The following is a 23,387-nucleotide window of genomic DNA, read 5'->3' on the forward strand; positions in this document are numbered from 1 at the left end:
CACTTAATATCAGCAACTGTTTCTGGTGCCGTCACTGAATGTCGAGTATTATAGGGGGATCAGCTGTAATTTTCTCCCTTGTGTATCATATTCAATCGCAAGATGTAGACACTTCTGATTTACCAACATAGAAAATTCCATTCATCTGTCTATGGCCTCATAAATCGAAAGACAAATGCATCCACTTTCTCTGCAATTGATATCAGTGGAGTACCCTGAGAGGGGGGAGATTTGATGCTGAAAATGACAGGGAAACAGAAGACAGGATTCGAAGGTTTTGTCCCAGGAAATAAGAATAAAACATAAAACGTATTATTAAAAACTACTGATGGAACATTAGTACTATTCATCTAACAAAACCATTACAAATCGGCTGGGGGCTTGTAAGTATGAAATATACTGGAATAAAAAATATATACATATAGTCAGTACTTGTTTTCCAAACTTAAAATGTGATGTAATATATTAACGGGACTTTCATCACACAGTTTTTTCTTATGGGCTTGAGTACACCTGGGTTCAGTCTCTGGGTTTTTAGCCTGTGTATAAGACTGGTGGCAACCCACCATCCTGAGAAAATTTGGGACCTACAAGTGAGTAGCGTAACCCAGTCTGAGAAATGACCTATAACAGCTGAGGGTTCGACGTGCTGACCCCACGTCATCCCATTACTGGTTGAAGATCTCCATGCCTCTAGGTAGGGTTGTGGGAGGCAGACTGGCAGTCAGTTGATAGGACAAGGTCCTTCCAGGGCTGTAGAGCAGTGGATCTCAACCTTTTTCAGTCGGGGACCCCACCTAGAAGGATATTACACTTCATGGGACCATAAGATGGGAACCAGCGGAATTACTTTGTAGGGGTGTGCACCCAGTTTATAATCATATATTTGCTCTTTTACAACAACATGGCCTGAATTTAAATTGTTAAAACAATATATTTAAGTATAATGTAATAGGTTTTTAAGACCCAGTTAACAAAGTTTCGAGCCTAACTTACCGACCCACCAAATGTCCCCCATAGGTTAAGAAACGATCCTGTAGAACCATGGGTTATGTTATGCTGTACATGAAAGTAAATATTTTACAGTTAATTTCTATCATAACTTACATTCAGTGTTCTGTAGATGAAATAATATTTTGGAAAATACAACATGGAAACTAGTTCAGTGCCATCTGCCGTGAGAGAATAGAATAAAATAATAGCTATGAGTGACACAGCTCATTGGGGAAGTTATCAAATAGAATAATTTCTGGAATAATATTATAATTGTTTTAATTCTATAGTCTATTTCTCTGTAAAAACTACTATGATGATGATAATGAATAGTTATGGGAAAATAGAGTAAGAAAAGGTCACACCTTACACAAGTTAACCTAGAATGCCTATATAGCAACCACCTCATCTCAAAGTTGTATATGGAGACATATAGTGGTTCGGATCCCACTTTAAACTGTAGGTCCAGTCCCGATTGGTCTTACTGTGAATAAAGTAGACTTAAAACATCAAATCAATCAACCAATCAAAGTTGTATAAAATTTCACTTTTCTGGTTTGAATCAGAGTAATTTCAAACCATTTCTAAAAACATGTGGATGTTTGTAAGATATATTATTAACTAATCACTGCATGTTTATTCATTTAGTATTTGTCATACATCCCTAATTTTTAATCTAGAATGGGAGTAGGAATATGTCATACAAACGAGTTTTGTTCGAAGTTACTTACTGGAACCACTCTACATATTGACTACAATTTCATCATATGCATTACATATTTCATAGTTACACAAAAATCTGGACTCGAAATATGAATGTCTTAGAATACAAAACAAAGCAGTCATGGATCAAGCTGGATAAGCACACTCCCAGCCCCCCACTCCTAAACACACACACAATGAAATTATAAATACACCACTGAAAGATCTTATCCTGCACAGACATGTATTTTATATATTCATATACTTAATACAGTACTGAAGATGATACAGAATAAATATTGCACATGAATTTTAAAGTTAACTGAAAAACAAAAGAAATGTGCAAATGTCCAGCTGATAGCACAGCCTTGCAATACAACAACACATAGTATCTGTCTGTCTGCTGGACGTTCTCGTGTTTTCGCTGACATAAGTGGCAGAAAACCGAAACAAAATAAAATAAATCAAATGAAAGTTTCCTAGCCTTCATTGTATCCCTGTCCATGTATTTCAGTTGCTCGCTGTGGACTTTTCTCTTTAAGTTATACTAGTATATTAGGTGAACCAAGCAAATTACATAAATTGATATGAATGATTTGTATCATTTAGATTATTATACTGGCTTTGAGTCCAGATGTCAAAGGTTTGTTAGTCCGCAAAATGCAGTCTAGGGTGTACTAAGTTTAACTTAGTACACCCTAGACTGCATAAGTTAGCATTTAGGGAACAGAATAGAGTATGTTGTTTAATTCATGCGACAATTATGAAAAATATGGAAAATTTTCTTTACAAGTTCAAGTGACACCCAAGTTATACTATAGCCGTCCGTAGGAGAGGAGAAAGATTTCACACTTCATGGATGGAAGCAAAACATTTTGAAATGTAATTTTAGCGTTTTATATTCTGAAAGCATCTGATGCCAAAATTCTAAGTTTACAGTTGCACCCTTAGTTACTACTACTAACGCACTTTTCAAAAGGATATGCCTTGTTTTTTTCTTGCTATACAAAACAATGTTGTGTGTGCCGTATATTTTCAAGGATGATGACAAAGAGACAAATATTGACAATAGGGTTCTTGCGTGTCAAATCATCACAACTCCCAGCCCTAGCATCTAAGATTTTCATAAAATTTGGTAGAATGGTAGAGGACATGAAATATCTTACATGTGTAAAATTTTAGGCCTCAATAATACACGGTGTTCCTGCAGCAGGGATGCCAACTTCATAAAAAATGTCAAATTTATTCTTACAAGGCCAACAAAAGATATCATGACTTTTCTTCTAATTATGGTGTAACTTTCATCTTGGGCTTGTTTTGGAACTAAGGGAGCATAGGTTTCGTTAAAAATAGTCTTACATAAAAAAAATTAAGTTTCTTTACAAGCTCACATGATGTGACCTTTGACTTTGAATACCTAGCAAAGCGGATCTTCAATTTTGGTGGGAACAAGGTATGTTATACAGTTAAGTGTAATGTCTGTTTGGTGTACGTTTCATTTAGGGGTTGATTTGAGAACAGGTATAAAACAAATCTGACAGTAGTATATGCTACATTGAGTGAAACACCTTAGAACTTAGTTTAGTAATGTCGTCTGGGCAACTAATTGCAACAGAAATGAAACTAACTGCCTCCATAGTAAAAAAAAAATGTGACGAATCCGATTTTGAAGAGTTTGCAACTCACTAATCTGTAACTTCGACGACATATTGAAAAAGGGCACCAAGATTTAACGTTGAAAATTTAAAAAAAGAATATCTCGAAAACGGTGAATTGTGCACTAAAACTGAAGATAACCAAAATTAAAGAGCAGACCATTTGATAACTTATGGTTTTTGTTTGATAAAGTTATCTTATATCTTAATTGAATTAGAAAGCTTCAATTATTTACTTTAATTTGGGAATTAGAGTAAAAGTTGATTTCTTTATTTGATTTATTTTACTTCATTTTGTGCCAGTTTTTGGCTAATTGCGAAGATGAAAGATGATATGATGAAATTGATGAATGGACATTCATAAACATCCATGCCCAGTCCAGGATTCGAACCCGGGACCCCGGGACCTCTGACGTCGTAGTGCAATTTGCTAACTACTCTCCCAAGGGGCCCGACTACAGTAAAAGTTGGTTTGTGACATAAATAACAGCAAATATGTAACAAACTATTTAATATATGTCTTGAAGACACTGAACAAAATAAATATATATATAATATTCTGGATATATTTGTGTTGAATGCAGATACATAACATTCAGATGAGCGTCAACGTGTGTTTTATAACAACATGTTAGTACCTCGTTTATGTGAAAATGTGAAGTTTAATGTAAGCGAAAGCATGTTATATATTATCGCATTTACAAAGAAAATCTAAATCACACTGCCAACACACTCAAAGACTTTGTGAATCCAATGAAAATTGTAACAATATCTACAGCTGAATGTGAAAGCGGGGTCAATGCTATGAATCTAGCTTTATCAGATGAGAGAAATCAATAGAACCGTTTTTTTTTATCAAGTCCAAGGATCTCAGTGCCCTTCACACAGCAACTGGTTAACCATCAGACCTGCAGGAACAGTCCCATTCATTTGTCTAATCAGCAGATTTATATGATTTTTCCTATAGTTTGATTTTAGAATTTAACTTTGAATGTTTATAGTTTGATTTTAGAATTTAACTTTAAATAATGTTAATTTGTGTTCCATGTGATAACAAAACTAGATTTTAAGCAATTAACATGGAATTAATAGCACACTTAATTTATAGATAAAAGAGATAGTGCATGCGAGGTTTCAATTAATAGAAACCTGTGTGTCTTGGAAACTACTGGCACACACCTACAAGCTTACTCAGATAGTAAAATCACAACCTATTCGAAACATTATCGAGATGAGACGAGTCGAGACTTGTCACAATCTCGTTTCGTCTTGTGTATGGTGAGGCCCTTCTCCTTGTTTGTGTTTGTTCTCGTCTGAGTCTATACTCAGAAGTTTGTTAAAACAATCTAATCGGGACTGAACCAGGCGATTAAATTGAAATAGAAATACCTATCTGCAAATAATTTATCTGATAAAAGTATGTGACCTTTTTAATTCATTTATATATGCATACAATGAGGAAAATATCAATTCTTCTTAATGATGGAATACAAAAAGTTACAATATATATAATTTCATAGGTAGTAAAGATTCCTACAATATCTTTTGTGTGAATTGTGTAAGTACGGTATTTACTTTCGGAAAATTATTTTGAAAAATATCTGAGGGAAAGAAGGCCTGCAGCATAGTCTTCTGAAACAAATTTACATCTTATCAAGCAATCGAAGCAGTGCGGTATCTACAAGTCTTGCCCCCCCCCCCCGCAAAATATTAACAAAGGTTACCCCCCTACTTCCACCCACCTACACACACACACCCAACTCAATTTTTTTTCAATGGGAAGGGGGTTATGTGATCGTATATAGTACACTGTTTTCTCACACCTGGAAAATGATGCATTTGTTACAATCATGCAGTCATATTTTTTTCCTGATTAAAGATAGGTTGAAGAAACCTTCACCTCTGCATTTCTCGTAAAATTCTAGCCTGATAGACGGCTGCCACGCGGGAGACCCAAGGTGGGTGATCTAAGGTCGTAATTTTTCCGGCTTTGTCCCCGTATAAAGCGACTCTAGGGCCCACCCAACCTCAAATCAAATGGAATCTGGCCGGGGGGTAAAGGCAACAGCAGCGTGGTGCTGATCACATCATTTCCAAGATGGCCGACATCGAAAATCTGTGAGGCCACATTCCCTAAATGTGCCTTCATAGCACGGTGCTATATGCACAGGGAATATAACTTTTCTTTTACCTGTGTATATTGTATTCGTTTCTGTACCCCTGAGTAACTAAATTTGTATTTTTTCCATAGCCTATGCATATACTAACCCTCCACTATGACAATGGCTGAGGGCCCCCTAAAGGCTTGCTTGTCTCCGCCCCCCCCATCCCCCTTGCACTGCGGGGTTTTGCGGCTTGTAGATCCGGCACTGAATCGACTTAATATCCTGTAACTACACTTCTTCATATTACACCATTACACACCCATTTTAAACAATTTTCATCTCTTTAAAAAATGTTTACAAGAGCGCAGATAAGGTGAACTAACTACCACAATATTGTAGAATATGTTCACAGTGCTTTGAATTATTTTAAAGAAGAAGATAATGTTTGTAAACAATATACACTTTAAATGTAAATTTGAAGTGTTCCATAGGACAACAGTCTCCCCTACGGAACTTTTTATTCTGCTATTGCGGGCGAAAATCTGAAATTTCTAAAATAATGTTTTTAAAATCCCACAGAGGATGTTCTTTGAATTCAACAATACGTTTTAAAGAAAACTTAACAGAAACATTCCTAACATTCCTAAGACTAAGAACATATTTATCTTGGGTTCAATCTCAATAACGACACCTTCGATACCATTCTTTAAAGGCGATAAGTGTATCGAGGCAATTTGAAAAACAAGAAACGAAAGTACTTCCTAATCAGCTGAATAATGACCACTGCATTCTGTTCGATACATTTACTTAATTCAATTCAGCCTATAGAATTTTTCCACGTTCGTTTAGTACAGTCAGATATACTTTTTAGGCGTACATTTGACATGCAAAGTGGACCAATTGTAGTAAATATTAACAGGACGATATTTTTGTATTTCCATAGAGTGCAGGAAGATATATGGTAAAATACGAACACGAGCGGGCGCACATACCAATACAAAGAAATCCCTAAAATAGAAGTTTCGGACCTGGAGACAAAAATACAGTGTGATTGCCATTCATGTAAAGGCGTTGAAAGGTTTCAACTCTGCCGCGTTAAACTTCTCATTTATTTTTTGATACTAGGTGTGAGTTGTAGAACAATTGAACTTATTGACTCATATAGTATATCCAATGATGACAAATCTAAACCACTACCGCAATGGTCCACCACTCCGTCTCAAATTACGACCCAATTGTTAACAGCGATGTATTGTTAGATCGATAGTTACTTATAGTTTTGAGACAGACAATACAATCATACAGAATCGAAAACATTCCAGTAAACATTTCCCCAAAAACAGTTTCCAAACGGAAGAAGGTAAGTCGTTATTCTGTTAATGTGTTACGTGCTACCGTGACTGCAAGGTGTTGTTAATCGTTCTCCAGAAACACGTGCATTAGCACTGCGCCGGACTGGGGCTGCCAAGAGGTCGGTGGCAATTTTTCTCAACAGGGCGCCGATTGCCAGGAGTTGACAAAAACGTGGGGACAAAAATATGTTTTCGGAAAGGCATTGAGAGGGCGTACCAGGATTTTGGCGGGTGTCCCGGCGGTCCAGTCTGGGCCTGCATTAGCACGCGTATGAAAATGGAAACATGTCCGTTCCTTGTACACTAAAAGGTGGAGCTATAGTGGAACCACGAGCAAAACAACCTGCGCAGACCCGCGGCTCCTGTGCACCGTACCACCGCGAGTAGGGGAGGGGGAGAGTGGACCATGCTTCCTTATGGCCCGAGGTGGAGGGAAGAAGGGAATGATGCGCGGGGACTTTCGTCCCAAGGTTTTTTTCCTTGTGGTCGGTCTATAGAAAAAGGGTTGTTTTGTAATTCTTCTTGAAAGCAGGATTTCTTCAATATTAGAACTCGGAAGCACTTCAAGATGGACAGACGTAGCTACTCCTATTTGGATGGATCGAGAGAACTTTGAGAAGTGAAGGACAGTACTAAACACAGGAAAATCAGAAGTTAAATCAATTTTATATTTAATTTACAGGGTGTCGCAAAACAACTTCAACAACGCTTGGGTGCTGGTAGATATCATAAAAACAAGTAACTTTTCCTAATATACTTTTCCTCGAAAGCGCTTAGTTTCTGCGCTACAAGCGCTTAAAATCTATCCTGTATGTATGCAACCCAACACAGGAAACGACCGCTCTGACTTAACTTCCAGGGGAACGCGGCAGGGTTGCCACTAGAGTCACTTGGCAGTATTACCTGAGTTAAATTCAAAAGAATAATGTTATTTGTGATGTTGTAAGTAGTATTTACAGTACTTACAAACTGACCAATGCAAAGGATTTCAAATAAATGAGGACTGAAATTCAAGAGTGTTGATTCTAATAAGTACTGTAAATATGTAATTCTTACAACATCGCAAATATCATTACTCTTTTGTATTTAACTCAAGTAAGACTGCCAAGTGACGCTAGTGGCAACCCTGCCGCGCTCCCCTGGAAGTTAAGTCAGAGCGGTCGTTTCCTGTGGTGGGTTGCATACATACAAAATAGATTCTAAACGCTAAAATTACATTTCAAAACGTTTTGCTTCCATCCATGAAGTGTGAAATCTTTCTCCTCTCCTACGGACGGCTATAGTATAACTTGGGTGTCACTTGAACTTGTAAAGAAAATTTTCCATATTTTTCATAATTGTCGCATGAATTAAACAACATACTCTAATCTGTTCCCTAAATGCTAACTTAGTACACCCTAGACTGCATTTTGCGGACTAACAAACCTTTGACATCTGGACTCAAAGCCAGTATAATAATCTAAATGATACAAATCATTCATATCAATTAATGTAATTTGCTTGGTTCACCTAATATACTAGTATAACTTAAAGAGAAAAGTCCACAGCGAGCAACTGAAATACATGGACAGGGATACAATGAAGGCTAGGAAACTTTCATTTGATTTATTTTATTTTGTTTCGGTTTTCTGCCACTTATGGCTAATCGCGAAGATGAAGATGAGTGATGCTAAGATAAAATTGATTGAAGGGACCCCTATTCCCAGGCCGGGATTCAAAACCGAGAAACGCGCTATGCATTCCGCCACGGAGACCGAAGCTAGGGAAACTCAAGAGGGAGAGAAATAGGGAGATTATGTGAAGATTAAAACAGGAGAGATGGGAATGGTAGACAAGCTGCTTTACAACAGGTGACAACATCGAGTCCCTTCCCTACTTCTTTCTAGATTGGAATGGATAGAGATACTAAAAATGAGACAGTTAACAAGAACATTAGAAAAACGGTGAAAGCGGAAGAGAGGGCTGTAATACAATTGATTGATTGATTGATTGATTTGCTTTATTTTGCTTCGCTATTTGTGCCACTTCTTGCTAACTTGCGAAGATGGGGATGAGTGATGATGTGATGAAATTGATGAATGGACACTCCAAACATCCATGCCCAGGCCAGGATTCGAGCCTGGGACACCTGATGTCTTAGCGCGATGTGGTTGGATTACAAGCAGAGGACAATGGTGGAAAAGGGTAAATAAGAAGTCATGCAGCAGCAAAGAGAAAAGGCGAAAGAAAAACAAAAAAAAAAAAATAGGAGAGAGAATGAGAGTAAGAGGGCCAGAGAATACGTGCTTGTAAAACTCATAAACATTATATCTGTCCACACTATTTTATCAGTATTTCGCTCCTGCAATCCGGACAAAATTATAAGGCGTGGCCTCTTTTCTAAGGAACTATCAACATCAATATTACGTGTTAACATGAAACAATTTCCAGTGTAATATGCAGAGTCCTGAGTGTATTAAGAAATGGAAAATTCAACGGTAGAATTTCTTGAAAATTATCCTGTGTTGCAAATTTGAAGAAGCGTTTTTGAATTCGTCATTTTGAAACACCGATTGGGATTCAAAACCTTTCAAAGGTTGCTCGAAACAATACAAAACCCACACATCATATTCGTTTAGGAATTTATCGAATTTAAAACAAGTGCTGCTATAGTAGCATTTTTTAATTTGAATTTTTGAAGTTGTCCTTCGAATTCAAAACTTTATGAAGGTTGTTCAAAACGATATATAACATAGACTACGAAATGGCATCGTTTCCGTTGAATTTGTTGAAAGTGCTACTGAGGCGTCAACCTGTAGTAGCATTTTTGAATTCGTTATTACTAAAAAATGAATCGGATTCAAAACTTTTTAAAGGTTGTTCAAAACTATACAAAACCCATAGATCATCATGGCATAAGAATTTTTCGAAATCAAAATGGTGGTACTACAGGTTGACAGACATAGCTCTTCCCTCCGATTCCACGTCTGCTGTCAATTCGGACAATGGAGGTTGGCTGAGTACCCGGATGGAACGGGGCTCTAGGTGGCATCTGCTGCCGATTCGGACGAGGCCTGAGTAAGTTTCCAGAACAAGGCAATTCGCTATCATCGTTGGCCATTTCTTGATTGACAGGAGACAGTATTCAACAAACATTGGATTGTCATTTTCTGCTCGTGAATTGCAGCCGGGAAAAAAGAAAAAAGAATGTTTTCAGCTACACTGCAGGAGGTCTTAGAAAGAGCACTTCGCGGGCTGACCCCAGACGTTGCTCGCACCCTATTGCCGATACAAACAGGCCGAGGTAGCAGGAGGCAGAGGGCACTACTTCCAGAAGGGTGCAACCGGGCTCGCTCATTCGCGGACCTGAGTAGTATAAAAGTATATAGGACTGGGACCACTTATAAGTGTAGAAAAGAAGAGGCTATTTGATTGAACAACCCGATTTGCCTACACTTAAAACAATGGCAAGAGGGGCTTATACTCTAATTCTTCAGGTGTGATATGCTCTGAATTTTTAAGAATTTTGAATTCTAGTGTAGAAAAGATGAAGCCCCTCAGACAGATTTGCCTACACTTAAAACTATGCCAAGTTCCCATATCATCTTATTGTTTACAGTGTGTTTTTCTGTCAAAATCCCAGGAGACCCAGTGGAGTGTGGTGCATAGCCCCATGGTTTTTATTGCCTTGTAATCAGGAGGCTCGGGTTTGAGTCCTGATAAAATGTGAAGCCTCCCCTGATGGCAAAATGTTAATATTGTTGCCTTGTAAACAAGAGGCTCGGGTTTGAGTCCTGATAAAATGTGTAAGATTGAAATACGTGTGGCAAAATAATATGTCCACACGTGAGATTTTGAGAATAATTATTGCTAGTTGATATACAACTGATAGCTCCCAGATCTGAAACCTGGTAAAGTGTGTTGTACAACAGCATAAAAGAGCAAAATTATTTTATATTGGTGATCACCAGAGCCTAGTTACTGCTGTTATAATTGTTTTGGCATATTGTCCATAGTTCTGTTTTTTTGGACCAAGAAATTTTATATAAATAAACAACAAAAATGCCAAAACAAAAATATTGCAATCAGTGTAATAAAAATATATCTAGTTCTAATTGGTCTAGGCACCGGCATATTTGTGACTCTAAGAAATGCAGAAAGACCACAAAAATGTGTCCAAGATGCCATAAAATATTAAGCAAGGCATATTACAAATGGCATAAGTGTAATTCTTATGTACAGTCATCAACATTGCCCCCACAACCATCTACATCTGGTCTGAAAAGGAAGCAAGAAACACCTCTTAATGCTAGACCGGCAAAGCAGCCACGCTATGAACCACCTATCCATAGCAGTTTTAATGGCCAATTAAGGGATCACCGGTTTGTATCAGAGCCAAGATGTGGTATTAAGAATTTTTTGAACAGTGTAAATCCTGATGTGCAGGCAATTCTAAATGCACAAAATGGCTCTTATAAGCTGTCTCTCAAATTGTTTACACAATATAAGAAACCAAATGGCACAAAATTTACACAGCCCCACATAACAGAAACTGTACCTGTATATTCAAATGCAAATTCAGACAAAATAATAAGCAGTTTGATAGATCAATTGAATATTAAACATTCTGAATTTGCAGCAAAAGAGTCTGGATGGAGCCTATGCGGTTCTCCACACAAGTTATATGTTAATATTTCTGAATTCAGCCCATTACAAGGATCTACATATTTGCCATTACCTGTCAATATTAAAAACAAACAAGCCGTGGTTAATATAAAAAATAATGATGAGAAATGCTTTTTGTGGTGTATTTTAGCTGCTTTGTATCCAGTTTCAAGGCATCCTGAGAGAACAACTTATTATAAACAATATGAACACAATTTCGATGAAGCAATAAAGGGCTTAGAATATCCAATGTCTGTTCAGAATATTGATAAATTTGAAAAAAAGGCCAGGGATATTAATGGTAAACAATTATCTATTAATGTATTTATTTGTTCTACTGGCCATGGCAATTGCTTAATAGCACCTCTCAGAATCAGTACACTTGATGATGATTCTGCTGTTCCGATTGATCTGCTCTTAATTGAAGGAGATGGCACATATCATTACACTCTGATACATAATCTTCAAGCTTTAGTCAGAACACAACTAGACAAATCCAATACAATATTCAAGTTGTGCAGAAGATGTTTAACTGTATTTGATGGTAAAAAAATAATAAAAGGGGTTTGTAAAGTGAATGCAGAAATTGCCAAAAACAAGTTAATTGAACATTTAAAATACTGTGGCAACTATAAACCTGTTCATATGGTGATGCCTAATCCAAGTGAAAATGCCAAATTCAAAAAATTTGAAGCCTTGTTGGAACACCCAGCATATATAGTCTGTGATTTTGAATCAAATCTCAAACCTCTTGCATTCTGTAGCCCAGATCCTGAAGAATCTTCAATTACATCATACCAGCTACATGAACCTTCCAGTTTTTGTTATATAGTTATACGGGATGGTGTAGCTAGTGAACCACACTTATACATGGGACCAAATGCTATTAAAGAATTTGCACATAGAATAGAAAATGAGTGCCATGATATAGCATCTAATATTTTATTAAAATCAAAACCCATGTTGCCTTTAACAGAGAAACAGATTGAAGATTTCAACAATGCAGAAAAATGCCCGGTATGTGATTCTGAATTTTCAGGTACAAATATCAAGGTGAAACACCATTCTCATACAGATGGTAAATTCTTAATGGCCCTGTGTAATAGCTGTAATATTAAGATCCAGAGACCAAAATTTGTCCCTATATTTTGCCATGGTGCATCCAATTATGATTTTCATCATTTGATCAGGTACGAGGGGTTTGACAAGCAGAATTTAAATATTTTAGCTGAAAATGATGAGAAATATATTGCTATTAGCAAAATAATTAAAGTTAATGGTATTCCTATTCACTTAAGATTTCTTGATTCCTACAGAATTTTCTCGGCTAGCCTGGCTACACTGGCCGCTCAATTATCAGATGATCAATTCAAAATCACATGTACCATGTTTCCAAATCAGGACCTGAAATTAATTAGGCGGAAGGGTGTATATCCATATGACTATGTTACAGATTTTTCTAAATTTGATGAGTGTTCTCTGCCACCACAACAAGAGTTTTACAGCAAAATCAGAGCATCTGGAATCACTGATGATGATTATTACCATGCCCAGTTGATGTGGAATAATTTAAAATGCCAGACATTTCGTGATTATCACAATGCATATTTAAAACTTGATGTCACTCTCTTAGCTGATATACTTCAGGCATTCAGAAAATCTTCCATGAAAAATTAAACTAGATCCAATTTATTTTTACAGTGCCCCAGGTCTAGCATGGTCTTCAATGTTTTTGAACACTAAAATGCAATTGGATCTGTTCCAGGACCAGGACATGTACTTGTTTATGGAGCAATGTATAAGAGGAGGCATGGTGCAATGCTCTCAGAGATATGCCAGAGCAAATAACAAATATATGCCTGATTATGATCCAGCACGGCCATCAAATTATATATTGTATGTGGATGCAAACAGCCTGTATGGTTATGCTATGATGGATAAACTGCCATATGCAGGGCTAGAGTGGGTTGAGGATTTCAATATTAAAGATCTTCAGGACTTTGATGACAGTGACTATGGCCTCTTCTTAGAGGTTGATCTGACAATTCCTGATGATTTGCACAACAAATTTTCTGATCTGCCCCCAATTCCTGAGGTTAAGTACTTACCTGGCTCTAAACAGAAGAAATTGATGATGACACTGGAGCCAAAACAGGGTTATGTCATATATTACAAAAACCTCCAGTTCCTGATGAAACATGGTGTTCAAGTGACCAAAATTGGCAAAGTTTTGAGGTTCAGGCACTCAAGATGGTTGAAGCCATATATTGATACAAACACAGAGCTTCGAACATCTGCAATGAGCCAATTTGATAAGGCCTTGTTTAAATTGATGGTCAATTCTGTATATGGCAAAACTATTGAAAATGTCAGAAAACATACCGATGTTAAAATAATTACTGACCCCAGCCTGAGCAAAAAATTGATAGCAAAGCCTAATTTCAACTACAGAAGAATTTATGATGAAAATATGGCACTTTTTAATATGAAAAAAACAAAGATTAAGTTTGATAAGCCTATTTATGTAGGGGCTGTAATATTGGAATTGGCCAAATTACATATGTTAAAATTGTATTATGATGTGTTGAAACCTTTTTATGGTGATTGTGTAAAATTGATGTACATGGACACAGATAGTTTTGTTCTTGATATTCAAACAGAAGATGTTTATCAAGATATAACACAGCCTGCATTGCTTGAATAGTTTGATACCAGTGAACATTCAAAAATTCAACCCCACAACAAAAAGGTGCCTGGCAAGTTAAAAGATGAGACACTTGGTGATGTTATTGTGGCATTTGCTGGGTTAAGGGCCAAGATGTACAGCTTTGAAACATGTAGCGGTGCTGTTGCAAAAAAAGCCAAGGGCATTGGCAGAGTAACTGTAGACCAAGAGCTTGAATTTGAAGATTATAAAAATTGCCTCAAATCATGTAGCACAATCAAAACATCAGAATGCAGAATCCAGAGTGTAGATCACTTATTAACTACAAATATTGTAAGAAAAGTGGCTCTGGACCCACATGATGATAAGAGATGCATTTTATCATGTGGCATACATACTTTACCATGGGGTCATTGTGATTTGAAAAATGGCAATCAATGCCCAATCACAGAGCATGATTTGAAATAAATAAACATGCCTATGAACTTATTTGGGTTCAAAAAACAGGCTATTATGGACCTGCCGACACCACAACCCTCTTCTGATATAATATCTAAACTAAGTGCTTTGTTAATTATTCATCTGAACAGCATACTTACAGATGTTGATGATAAAACAGGTAAAATATTGTACATATTTAACAATAATTTGAATCATTACCAATTACCTGTAGGTGGTCAATTACAATTTATTACAACCCCTGAGGGTGATGTCAAGATTTCAGTAGGTAGAAATATTTATAGAATTAAGCACTCAAACATGATTTCTGGCACTGTTTATACTGTTTCTGCTGGTGACTGCTTATATATTGAGGTCCCTGGATCCTATGACAAGCTTATACCTTTTTTTATAGAATTAAGAATCAGATATTCAATAATAAATAACCACTAAAACAAAATGCCTAATGATATATTTGGCCATACAAGACATGAAGATCACAGTGATGAGATTCTGATGCTTGATGTCAGAGTCAAGAAATTAAGAAGTGATTTACAAGCTTTACAAACCACACTGAATGCCAGTCTTCAACTAGAAATTACAAATTTGCAATCACAATGCATGGACCCTCTTCTTAAAATTGATTCTGAACTCAAATTATTGCTTCAGAAATATACTGATTTGGCCACATTGGATAATTTTCAAAATTTAGAAGAAGCTGTAGCAGCTCTTCAAGCCAAATTTAAGACCAGGCCACCAACTCTGAGCAATTGAAACAACAATTGGAAGAGCAGATAAATAATGTCCAGGCACAGCTCCAAACAATTGTCAAAAGCATAAAATCACAAGAAGATTTTGATCTAGTGATTTCCACTCTAAAGGAACAGATTCAGTCACTCCAGATACCTAATCTGGACCCTCTGAACAATGCCATAGCCGAGGTTAAAGAAAAAATTGAGACACTTGAAAATTTTATGAACAACTTGCCATCTTCTGATGCTTTGAGTGCAATAACTCGGAGTGTAGCCAATATTAAGCTGCAACTTGAATCTGTAACAAGTAGATTGCTTACAGCAGAAAAAGAAATAACAGGCATAATTGAAAATCCTAAACATACAGTAATTCTTGAATTGTACAGCATCCCCAACAAAGAATATGATTCACCATTTACACCAGGTGGCAAAATATATATGCTGTCCCCTGCACAATTTTATTACCAGTTTTTTGTTGGGGCACACTTAGACCAATCAAGATCAAATATTGGCTTCAACCACAGGCACACCACTACCCTACCTTATCAATAACAAATGCTGATAACAAAGTAAAAATCACCCGTGTAGAATTAGAGGATTTTACAGATCCCAATACATTAGAAACAGCATATGTTGAAGATGATGGCTCTCTGGAATTTAAAATACAAATAGGGGACAAACTGTATTTAGAAAATCCTGTAGTATCAGCTGCTGTACACCCTATAGTTGCAATATTCTTGTTTACATATTATGTCTAGACAAATTATTGTTGATGAATTACACAGACAAGCCAGACATAATTTTAAGAGACTGCCAGTAGTCACAAAAGGCATAGATGATTTATGGCAGAGCGACTTGATTGAGATGGCAAGTGGACAGCTGAAAAACTTAGACAAAATCAACAAGGGCTACAAGTATCTACTCACTATCATAGACACATTTTCAAAATTTGCCTGGGCTGTGCCACTCAAATCCAAGACTGGAAAATGTGTTACAGAAGCCATCAGAACAATCATCAATCAGAGTGGAAGATCACCGCGCTATTTGCAAACAGATAATGGCAAAGAATTTTATAATTCTGTGTTCCAACAATTTATTAAAAACCAGTCAATACAACATTACTCGAGTTACAGTGATCTCAAGGCCTCAATTGTAGAGAGAATCAACAAAACCCTAAAAAATCTTATGTATAAACAATTTATACTTCAAGGTAATTATAAATGGATTAATATTCTTCCAGAACTTCTACATAAATATAACAACTCGGTCCATTCCACAATCAACATGAAACCCTCTGAAGTAACTTCATCTGATGAGCAAAAATTGATCAGAACTGTTTATTATCCTAGATACCAGCCAACAACAAGAAAGGCCAAATACAGGGTGGGTGATCAAGTAAGAATCAGTAAATATAAGCCCTTATTCAAAAGAGGTTTTACAAGAAACTGGAGCACTGAATTATTTACAGTGGTTCAAGTTAAACCTGGGACCCTTAACACATATATAATAAAAGACCACCGAAGAGAAATTCTCAAAGGCAGGTTTTATGAAGAAGAGCTCAGCAAAACTAAACAGCCTGACACATATCTCATAGAAAAAAATCATCCGCAGAAAACGCAACAAGTTATTTGTCAAATGGCTAGGACTCCCAGAACACAGCTGGATCGATGCAAACAAAATAATAATATGAATACCTGGGATGTTATAAAAAGGCTGCCAGAACCTGAACAGCAGAATAAGAGAAATGGCAAATTGCTACCTGATAATATTAGGTGTCTTATTGTTGGGCCATCTGCTTGTGGTAAAACTACACTAATGGTTGATAATTTTTTATTGGCACCCAACTGGTTAGACTGGAAAAACAGGCACTTGTATGTCTTCTCTAAGAGCTTGGAACAATTAAAATATCAGCAGCTGATGAAGCTATATGATGGACTGGATATTGCCACTTTTGAATCAGATGTTAAGCCACTCCATGAATGTCTCGATAATTCTGTTGTTGTGTTTGATGACATTATACTGGATAATCAAAACAAGGTTAGAAATTTCTTTACACAGGACCGACACAAAAACATTGATTGTTTCTACCTGGCACAAACTTTTTCAAAAATACCGAAGCAGCTGATCCGAGACAACAGCAATTTTATATGTGTGTTTCATCAAGACCATACCAACCTCAAACACATACATGATGAATATGTAAATGGGGACTTGAGCTACAATGATTTTTCCAAGATTTGCAGCAGGTGCTGGAACCAGGACAGTTATGGGTTTGTCACAATTGATATGACAAGAACACCTAATACTGGCAAATACAGAAATAAAATCAACAATTTTCTAGACATTGAAACATATATAAATAATCATGAAAAGGCCAATTATTGATGATCTTAAATTAAGAGATTATCTTGTAAAAAGATTTAAGGGATGGAAATCAGAGAACCGAGGTTTTTATGAACAACACAAGCGCACAGAACAGCCTATTATTGACGCTATTGGTGAATTAGGTAAAAATATCAAAACTGTTACAGAGCAAAATCAAAATTTGATCACAGAGCTTGTACCTGTAGCTGCAAGAAACATATTAGATTATCCATTCACCCCACTTTCCAGTATTCATACACCTAGTCCTATTGCTCCTCGAAGAATTGAAGCTACTCAGGATCCTATTGAATTGGGTCTTCTTGCTCAAAAATATTTAAGCACATCTAAAGACAACAAAGATGAGGTTTTTGGCTTATATGCTGACACAGAGCGTGATGGTTGCATCATACATAGAATTGGCAATTTCAGAGTAACATTTATGGGAGATGATCTGATTGTATATTCAGAATCTCGTCTTGGAGAAAAAGGTGCTTTTGTTAAGTACCCCGGCACACCTGGATTGTGGGAACTGATGACTAGGAAAAGGCCTGGCAGCTATACAGATCAAGATTATGAATATTACAAAGAAATATTAATAAAATCAGATGCTCTATACCAGAACAATGATCCCACACAAAAAAGAGTCAAGTCTAGCAGTGGGGCAAAATACAACAATTTAATCAAACCCATATGGTCTCAGATCAAGACTGGCAGTGGAATCAAACAATACAACACCCTGCCTAAAGAATTTGTGTGGGTTGATGATGTCAGGAAACTTGTAGATAGGTTATTGGTGATAGCTGGGGAGGAAAATGCTGGCAACCACAATTTTTACAATGAAAAAGTTGGAATTATGGACATGATAAGCACAAAATTGTCTAATTTTATAGTGAATGACACTAAGGGGATTGGATATCTTATAAAAATTATTAATACTCTACCACCTAAATTTTGGAATATTTCCGAGGGTCGGGGGCTTGTTAATGATATTATAAACAAGCTGCCATTTGAACTACACATTCCAGGCTATCAGTATTGTGGTCCAGGCACAAAATTGGACCATAGATTAAACAGAGGTGATCCTGGTGTTAATCCCCTAGATGCTGCTTGTAGAGACCATGACATAGCATACAACACACATTCTGATCTTGACAAGAGACATGTTGCAGACAAGAAATTAGAAGAGGCTGCATTTGGTAGATTTGTAAGCAAAGATGCTTCTTTAAGTGAAAAAATAGCAGCATTGGGGACCACCATAGCTATGAATACCAAACAAAAATTGGGGTGGGGGTTGTGAATATGTATATAATAAACCTACAATGAAGGCCAAGGGTGTTATGTATCAAATACCTTATGCAGGTCTTAAATCTCTTAAAACTATTGACAGCCTTTTGACCAAAAAGCAGCGCAAGAAAAAAAATTCTTGTCTTGCAAAGGGACATGGTATGAAATTGTTGCTTAGTACCCCCCAATTTAAAAAATTACAGCAATCAAGAAAAAAATCACATGTGGGGGGATTTATATTTACCATCCCTGCCATCTTAGCTGCTCTCGGGCCTGTTGGCAGCTTGGCCGGGGGATCAGCTGCCATAGCAAAAACAGTAATAGATGCCAAGAAGAATAGGGCAGAATTAGATGAGCAGAGGCGGGCGCCATAACCAGGCCATGGAGAAACAAGGCAAAGGTGTTAAGAGAGCCATGAATAAGTTTAAAAAAAAACAAGAGCCGCTTACAAACCAAGATATTGAAGCTTTAATCAAGCCACTGGGCATCAAAAATTTTAGAGGTGTGTACATGTCTGATTCTTTACCAGAACAACCACTCAACAAAGAGTGTGGCATTGTTAATTTGGATAAGTACAAAAATCAGGGCACTCACTGGATCTGTTATCTTAAATATTTAAAAGATGAGGCATTTGTGTTTGATTCATTTGGAGGTGTTCCACCTGAAAATTTAGTAAAATATCTAAAATCAGCTAATCTTTATTACAATAATGCTCGTGTTCAAAATTTCAAAGATGTTAATTGTGGACATCTGTGTTTATCTGTTCTTAGATATATGTCTCAAATAAATAAACCATCAATTGAAGATTTTCAAAAAGCCATATCTGAAACATCATGGGGGTATTCCATCTCACCAGCCAAAATTCAATATTGAAACTTAGATTACATGATGATATAGTGTATCCCAAAACAATAGCTCTCAGAGCATTTTATGGCATGTACTTGATCCCTAATATTACACACCACAACAACACAATTGCAGTAGGGGATCAAAAAATTGTCATCACTCCAGGGCAGTATAATCTGTCCACTTTAAATGCTCAATTACCCAGAGGTGTAGTTTTAAGTCAAAATTCTGTCACTCACAGAGTAGAGATTGCATCTGCTACAGAAACAGTGGATCTGGGTACTATAGGAGAGCTGTTAGGATTTGAGAACAACACAAAACTTGAACCGGCCATCAAACACACTGCTATTAATATACCTAAATTCTTAGCCATAGAGACTCTAAATATTCACTGTAATGTAGCAGAGGGTATGATCACCAAATCAAATGGCATAGGCACTCACAAACAAACTGGCATCATTGCAACATTCAAACCTAATTCTGAATTTATGGAGCCCATCATCTACAATCCATCCCCAACATTATATTTTCCTGTGTGTCATAATAGAATAGATAATATTGAATTGATGGTCACTAATGAAAAAGAAGAATTAGTTGATTTTGCTGGAGCCACAACAACTGCTATCATAGAGATTAACATTTAAATAAAAATACATACAAGAAGAAAATGGAAAATATTGAGAGTTATGAGCTACAATCATTCCCCCCAAACAGGAGGACATTTGCAAATTTAAATCAACCCAACACAGAGATTGAGGTTGATCTTGATGTAGGGGATGGCTTTATACACCCCCACAGAGCAGATCTATATATCAAATTTGATGTTGTAAAACTCGATGGTACAGATTATCTGGCAAATTCAAATATAAGATTGGTGGACAATTTTGTGCCACATCTATTCTCTGAAATTGAGGTCAGAAAACATGGTGTTGTTATAAACAGAGTGGATTATCCCGGCATTACCTCCACAGCTTTGGCCACACTAAAATTATCCAAGACCGAGGTTTCTTACTACAAAATAGGTGGATTTGAGGCTGGTGATAAGATATTATCTAAAAGCCACACAGTGCTGTTCCCCATGCGCCTGTTGCCAGGATTCTTCTCAGATTACAAAGATATTATGTGGAAAGGTGGTTTAAGAATTACATTTAGAAGAGCTGCCAATGATAATAATGCTTTGATGAGGTACAGTGCATTAAACTCTACAGGGGAAGCTCTGCCTAATACCCTACCTGATGAGGGCAAATGCATTATTCAGACTATGGAGCTAAGAATCCCTGTTGTTGAATATGAGGCCAGTTATGCTCTTAAATACAAAGCTGATATAATAAAAAATCCACAGATTCCTCTACAATTTTATACATATCAATGTGTACAGAAGCCCGCAACTGGTACCTATTATGAGTTTGATGCTACAAATTCATTCTCCAGTATACAATATGACATGCCAGATTTTGTGGTGGTATTGTTTCAGACTGGAAGACACAATAATCAGGAAAAAAATTCAAGTAAATTTGATAACTGCAACATCAAGAACATTTATCTTAAAAATGGCAGAAATGAGGTATTTCCTAGAGAAAATTATAATTTAGAGATGTCCAAGGATGATTTCCTCAAATTATATGAAGCATTTTCAGCATACAAAAGGGTCACTACTGGCAATACTGACATGTATTACACACCAGATGAATTCAAAGCACAGAGACCCATGTTTGTCATCAACACTTCAAAAAGGAAACAAGTTGTGGTTAATGACAGGACAAATATTAAAATTATCTGTGAATTCCATGAGGCATTACCTGATGACATTCAATCAAATAGCCTCTTCTTTTCTACACTTATAAGTGGTCCCAGTCCTATATACTTTTATACTACTGACCTGATTAGTTCTGGCAGACAAACCCCCATATTGTCGTCTGCTGCAAGCCCGCGATGCGATCTTTTTGAGGCCTCATGGAGTATAAAGCAGTATGAAGACACCAGTTCTGTAATGCACTGGCGTACGCAGGGGGCCTGAAGGGGATACAGTCCCCCCGATTTTTTTAGAAAATAAAAATTCAAATAAATGCAGCAATGAAGTAAAAAAAATACCTTAAAGTGACCCCCGATCGTTTTTTAACGATTTATGCAGCAGCGTTTCTCCGATTATTGCCTTGTGTCTATATGCATTTAGATTGTAAATAGAGAACGCGTGTATACGTAACTAGGACATTTTTTTTATATAGTTGAACAGGACTAAAAACGCATCTCCTGCGAGTTCCTCACTTCACCACAAGATGTCTCTGCAACAAAGTAGCATTTTGCGTTACGTAGTGGCGAAATCTTGAACTACTTGCTGAAACTGATGTTTGAGGCCTTGTCCGGATTGGGAAACGCTCCGTCCCGTTCTATCCCGTTGCTTTAATTCTGGCCACCTGATACATTCCAAAATCGTTATTTTATTATGCTAATATTATATACACTTCTCACAAAAAGTTTGGAATATTGTTATATTAATCAATAAGCGATAGGCAAGCTGGTACATGTCGGAGAAAACTAGTATAATAATGCTTACCTTTAACTTTGAGGAATCAGATCTTTTCTATCTTATACAATTAATTACATCATAAACAACTACTTTGAAAATGTTTTAGAAACCCTTGAAACCTGAACCTCGACTTGTTTAAGACGCGACCAAACACTGCAGATCTCAACAAGCGCTCGAACAAGATTAAAAGTAGAAGCAGGCCAACATACAGCATGTGTCAAAAACGCAGCCAATCGATAGAAAATACTTGTGAAACCCCAGAAGTCTGAAAAACACTGAGAGACAGCCATGGGCGACATCTTTTCAAAAGCATTGGGTATGCTTAAACACTTGAATTGCAAGTTCACAAAAAATCACATAAATTATTGGATGTAATAAATAAAGACACGTGGCGTGATTTCAAAAAACGAACGTTTATTGCAGGAAACAATGCACAGGGTGCTTGATTGGTCTACTTATCCTTAATAAGTTCTCCATTTGTGTTGCTTTGGTTATTACTTTGCAACAAATGTCCGTTGGTGGACTCCTCCTTGGGTTCGTCTTCATCTGAAAATAAGTTGTTTAAACAAAATGATATTAACATTAGCTATTGCAACTTTCGTAGTAAAGAAAAGTTAAAACATACTGTTACTAAATGTGAGTGAGTGGTTTTATTCTGTGTATATTAATACTGTGCATAATCTCAATTATTCATAGCTGTCTACAAATCACTTTTATTAATTATTACCCCATATAGAAAGGCAGATGGCGTTCATTTGTTTATGAATTCCGGGTCGTGATCGAATTGGGAATTGGGCGTGGCAGAGATAAATAAAGGAGCAAAAGAGGGGGAGTTTAAAAATGCAAAGCGAAATAGAGTAAAAATAGAAAAATTAAAGAAGAAGATATATAATTGTAAACAAATGGAAAGATAGAAACGAAAGAAGAGAGAAAGGAATATTAAAAGAAAAACAAAATAGAAAAGGAAGTAGAGGGAAAAAGGGAGTAAATAGAAAATAAAAACAAATAGAAATAGGAGGAGAAAATAAAACTAAAGAGTAGAAATGGAAAAGAAAAATAG

At 36.6% G+C, this 23,387-nt stretch overlaps 1 protein-coding gene across 1 annotated transcript in view; it reads right to left on the reverse strand.

Annotated features, from left to right (window-relative positions):
- Positions 1-22,746: 22,746 nt before the first annotated feature.
- Positions 22,747-23,387, reverse strand: part of LOC146005261 (nose resistant to fluoxetine protein 6-like) — a 44,659-nt gene continuing 44,018 nt past the window's right edge. Inside the window, exon 13 of the mRNA XM_083144360.1 lies at positions 22,747-22,873. Coding sequence (XP_083000486.1) covers positions 22,779-22,873 — 95 coding nt within the window. The 3' untranslated portion in view covers positions 22,747-22,778. The remainder of the gene's footprint in view (positions 22,874-23,387) is intronic.

This window comes from Lepisma saccharinum, chromosome 23, assembly GCF_977018435.1.
Source record: "Lepisma saccharinum chromosome 23, izLepSacc3.1, whole genome shotgun sequence".
Taxonomy (NCBI): Eukaryota; Metazoa; Arthropoda; class Insecta; order Zygentoma; family Lepismatidae; genus Lepisma; species Lepisma saccharinum.